This window comes from Oncorhynchus nerka, linkage group LG24 (assembly GCF_034236695.1).
Source record: "Oncorhynchus nerka isolate Pitt River linkage group LG24, Oner_Uvic_2.0, whole genome shotgun sequence".
Lineage (NCBI taxonomy): Eukaryota > Metazoa > Chordata > Actinopteri > Salmoniformes > Salmonidae > Oncorhynchus > Oncorhynchus nerka.
The window spans coordinates 22,461,171-22,466,497 of NC_088419.1; the positions used below are offsets into that span (position 1 = coordinate 22,461,171).

At 40.7% G+C, this 5,327-nt stretch overlaps 1 protein-coding gene across 1 annotated transcript; it reads right to left on the reverse strand.

The window, feature by feature from the left end:
* Positions 1 to 768: 768 nt before the first annotated feature.
* Positions 769 to 4,161, reverse strand: LOC115107669 (myristoylated alanine-rich C-kinase substrate-like). The gene is made up of 2 exons (XM_029631171.2): positions 3,772 to 4,161; positions 769 to 2,628 (listed from the first exon to the last, which is right to left on the reverse strand). Exons 1-2 carry the CDS (start codon positions 3,865 to 3,867, stop codon positions 1,942 to 1,944), a joined length of 783 nt encoding a protein of 260 aa, XP_029487031.1. The 5' UTR covers positions 3,868 to 4,161; the 3' UTR covers positions 769 to 1,941.
* Between the last annotated feature and the right edge of the window lie 1,166 nt (positions 4,162 to 5,327).

The window sequence follows — 5,327 nt, forward strand, 5'->3', positions numbered from 1 at the left end:
ACACAATCCTGTCTGAGCTCTATGGACGATTCCTTCAATTTCTTGGTTTTTACTTTGGCATGCAGTGTCAACTGTGGGAACTTACATAGACAGGTGTCTGCCTTTCCAAATCATGTTCAATCAATTGTATTTACCACAGGTGGACTCCAATCGTTGTAGAAACAGTTCAAGGATGATCAATGGAAACAGGATGCACATGAGCTCAATTTCAAGTCTCATAGCAAAGGGTCTGTAAGTTGTATTTTTTATAAATAAGCTCAAACCCTGTTTTGGGGTGTGTGTGTAGATTGATGAGGAAAACAATGAATTTAATCAATGTTAGAATAAGGCTGTAACAATCAAGTGTGGAGAAAGTCAAGGGGTCTGAATACTTTCCAAAGGCACTGTATTCAGGTCCATACTTGATTTTAAAAGGCTTTGAACAAGTTAGACCTAGTTTATGTTAGTTGTAATAATGTGAGATGAAATAGATTTGGCCAAACCATTGAGGAGTCCATGTTGGACTTTTGTATATGACTGAGGGGCATTGACACTGGCTTTGATCAGCAAAACCATCTCGGGGTTGTTGCTTAAGGCAAGGTGCTTTTGCAAACATACCTAAACGTTTGAGTATGTAGAAAAGGCAGTTAGCCTGAATACACTACTGTTAACACACTTGTATCCAATGATGACAAGTCTTCACTTAGCTGTTGAAATTACTCAATTTACCACCTCCATCTTTACAGTTAACTGAACAGAAATTGGTGAAATGAAAACACAGATGCTGCACAAATTTTATTCACATTTATTTTTGCTTTTAGTGTGCTCACAGAAAATTAGAACACCTTAAGCAGGAGTTTAATAGCAATTTTTGTAAGCAAAGTTACATTCCATCTCTAAGTCAAATTGGTAAAACCTTCTCCAGTATTTACAAAAGAAAAGAAAGAGACAAGATGCTACACAAACATTGCATCTGATAGAGATTCCTTAATTGGTCAAAGACCACTGAAAAGCATTGTCTGCTGTAATCAAAACATACCACAGTATATAAACAGTAACCATTCCACTTATCACAGCTTGGTTGAGTTCAAAATTGCTTAAAAGGTCTTCCAGGATGAATGTGTTTTCGTTATCTTACAAAAATGAGCGGGTGGAAAAAGAGCTGCAAACTTCATGTGCTTCTTGAGATCAAGATTTCATTTGTACAATAATCACAGTTAAAAACACCCCGCCTATACATACTTACACTTTATTAAGGTCATAAAACCAGCAATAAACAATAAAGCCTATACAACTTGTATTTCTACTGAATCACTGACTGGTACAGCTAATGAGAAGTGAAAAGCTCCTATGATTTCTTTTAAATGACTTCCTAAACCTAGCTCTGGGAATGTAATATTTTGTCTCATAGTAAAAATGACTTAGTGTTGTAAATCGCATGGTACTCTCGTGGTACACAGGTGTTGGTCGCTTCTTTCAATTTTTTAAAGATTACTCTTTACATCAGTCTGTGGCACAATTGTGCCACCTTCTATTCCATCCCCTGCCCACCCCAAAATCCCCTTCATTTACAACTCAACTTTTCCCCACCTCCTTCATACCATGGGGATGTCCATACATTTTGACAAGTTTACATTTTGTATAAAAATGCAAAAACAAAACATTTAATACTGATGCAAAAAATATATGGCAGAGCGTGGATGTATTTTTCTGTAGTTGTACATTTAAGCCACCCACCTCTGCCCGTTGGAATGGTAGTAACAATGGACCGAGATAGGTTTTGTGGAGGGGGAAGGGAAAACCAAAAAAATGAAAGCTTTAAAATATCCCTGGTTGTAGACAAGTTCTCCAAAGCCATCAACTGGCACCACTCCAACATACAAACAGGGAAATGTTCTTTGATTATCTTTTTTTCTCCTTTTTTAATTTTAATTTATTCTGTTTTGCTCTGAGTTTCCAGCTTTACTCAACAGCGGCCTCTGCAGTAACGGGGGCTTCTGGACTGGATGCAGCCTCTGTTGCAGGTACAGCCTCCTCCGAGATGGGTGCTTCCTCTGCAGCAGCAGGCTCAGCTGGCTTTTCTTCTGCCTTTGGCTCCTCAGTGGCTTGGGCTACCCTGGCCTCCTCAGCAGGGGCCGCTGTTTCCTCAGGCTTGGCCTCTGCAGGGCTAGCTGCTTCCTTGGCCTCCTCCTCAGCAGCAGCAGGTGCAGCCTCTCCCTCAGCAGGCTTGGCCTCCTCACCCTCTGCCGTGACCTCTGGGGCCTCTGCTGTCTCAGCCTTGGCCTCCTCAGTGGATGCAGCAGCCTCCTCACCCTCTGCCCCATCGCCAGTCTCCTTTTTGGTTTTCTTGAAGGAGAAGCCACTGAGCTTGAAGGACTTTTTGAATGAGAAGCGCTTCTTCTTCTTTTTGGGGGTCTCGTTGCTGGTTGAAGCCGTGGCTCCCTCCGGCTTGGTGGCCTCACCCTCGGCTGCTGGAGACACAGTCTCTGCATTCTCTGTCTTCACCCCATCTACTGCCGCCACTTCTGCAGGTGCAGCCTCCTCTTTTGGAGCCTCCTCAGCTGTGGTGCTGCCATTGGCCTGCACCTCCTTGCCTGCCTCGGCAGCTGCAGGAGAGGCATCCCCATTCACTTTCACATGGCCATTTTCCTAAAGAGAAATTGAAGTCTTATCATACAAGTAACAAACGTGGAAATATAGTGTGTGGCGTGGACCATTGCCACAGTTACACAAGGGGCAGTAGACACCACAAATTCAACTGAGACAAAAACATATAGCCTCATCTCAAGTTTTTACCTGTTTAGTATCACTGGGCTTTTAGGCACGTGCGGCGGTAATTACTTTGCGAATTCAACATTTTTTTGTGATTCGTGATTGAAACATTTCCCCACTAATCACAAGCGAGAATGAGCTGACGGAGGCAATGTTTGGGGTGTTTCACTAGGGGGCGATGCGCCTCTGCCAGTCTCTCCAATACCGAAGCACCAACGCAAAGCAGCTGCTCATTAAAACAGCAGATGCTCATTAATACACCCGACTACGCAGAGCAACGTCTAGATGGATATCTCAAAAACTACACAGAACCTTCAAACAATCATTTTTTGTTGTTGCAATATCGCGTTCATAAACACCACCCTTTCCAACACTTATTATAAGATCTACAGTACGGGCGCATTATTCGAATGTGGCTCCGCTGCCTTCAGTGTCATAGTAACCATCCCTGTTCTCTACACGAGCATCTGTAACAAAAGGCGAGGTGATGTTAGCTAGACCGTGGCAAGCCATTGTTGGCGTCGTGCATCTCCCCCATTCACTTACCGATAGCATCAAGTTACTACATTTGTGCTCAGTTTTAAATATGATTTTGATTCAAAATATTATCGATCCAATTGTCATTTAACAATTCATGGCCACCTATGGACGGACCCTACAATGTGATACCAATTCCCAATGTCTCACAAGACATTTCAAACAAAGGCTGTGGATTTTCACGGTGTGGAAATCCCCACATCGCAAATGAATAAATTAAAACGAGTTTTATTTACAGCATTTGTATGCACATAATTATCCAAATCAGTTTGACTTAATATATTTTTTAGAAATTACATTTCAACTCAATGATCAAATAGTACTGATTTATATAGAACGTAATCTTGTGAATCAATGTTTTCCCATCGTGGTCGTTTGCTCCAACAGCCCGGCGTGCGTCTCCGTAAGTGCCCACAATAACGCAGAGAAAACTTTTACGCAAACCAACCGTATACATATATTTCATTTAACAAACGCAATTACCTGTCCATTGGTCTTGGTTGGTGAAGCCGCAGCCTCTCCAGGCTTTTCAACCGCGGTTTCGCCATTTGCAGCTGTCTTGGAGAATTGCGCTCCCATGCTTTCGCTCCAACAAAGAAACTCAACAGATCCAAAAAACGAACAAAGACCACTAGCCTCTTTTTTTAAACGCAAGCTCTTTGCGAAGGTTCCTCTTTGAAAAGTTTACTGGAGAAGCAATCAAAGTCCAGTCGCAGTGAACAAAATGGGAAAATGTCAGAAAACCTGCCAACTGAAGAGAAGTAATAAAAAATCCCAGATTTGTGGCTTTCGCTGTAGACAGGGTGGAAAATGGAGAAATTTCCCTTGTTGCTAATAAGATGCGGAGTCCAACGCCCAAGTACACAGATGAATGAGCATTCCGAGCGATGACGGCATCCGCGCTCAGATACAGCCAATCAGAGTCCTCACACAGAAAGTGGGCAAGGCTTAAAAACGAGTGAAACAATGGATTTTTTTCAGATTGTAACAAATATGAAAAAAATAATCTTGTCGCGGCAACAAATTTTACTTTCAAAATCACAAAATTAAAAAAAAAGTCGACCGAGAAGGTAATTTGGTCAATTTATGGTGCATACAGAGGTTTGAAATACGTTTTAATCACTCATAACAAAGTCATACCTAATTATTGATTAATAATGATCAATTTGTTAGGGTGACATTATTGTTTGTAACAATTTAATCTCAATTATGTAATGTGAATATGAGGAATCGGCATTTGCATTAGGCAGAAATTGGTGTTTGGCTTTTTGGTTCGGTGAGCTCGAGCAGCCACCACTTTCAGAACGTGCTCTGAATACAGCCAGATTCACTTGAAACAGACAGTGTTCATAGAAGGTATATTTAGTGGCGGCTGTTTTTCATATTGAAAAAATACTGCTTATTTGAGACAATCAAATATTGATAAAATGCACATTTCAACCCTTTGCCATATTGTAAGAAATTAATCTCAAATCACAATATGCACCACATTTAAGTTACATTCATATATTTTTTGTAATTTAAGATGTTTATTTTTAATAAAGATACCGTCGAACGGATTGCATCATTCTATGTATTCTACAGTATACCAAACGTCAGTTGGGATATTAATAATGAGCAATTATGGTGCAGTTTTCCCCTCAATGCACACCGTGTGTATACACAATAAATTGACTGAACGAATAATATTTTAGTGTCTCGTTATGCCTACCAAACGAAACGAGAGGGAGGGGCGACAGGCTTAAATTAAAGCTATATAAAATGCAATAGCCTTGGCTACTGAATACATGTTTAAAGTCAGAGGTTTCAAAAACGTTGCTGTGGAAATTCTCAAATGTCTTGACAACATGGTCTAACTGTACTTTTCCCTCATTGATTGCAATACTTATTGCATGGCAGTGATATATGTGTATGTAGTCTATGGAAAGAATCGTATTTGGATTTATTGAACACATTTTTTTTTCTCAACTCAAACATTCAGTGTTCTCCTATTGTCTTGTCGCTCGGAATCATCATGTTTCCATGGTAATCTGACCGGT

Bases quoted from the DNA above. Each gene is read 5' to 3' on its own strand.
- LOC115107669 (XM_029631171.2), bottom strand. From the start codon at position 3,867: ATGGGAGCGCAATTCTCCAAGACAGCTGCAAATGGCGAAACCGCGGTT. The intron at 2,629-3,771 runs GTAATTGCGTTT...ATTTCTCTTTAG, and splicing joins CAACCAAGACCAATGGACAG to GAAAATGGCCATGTGAAAGT.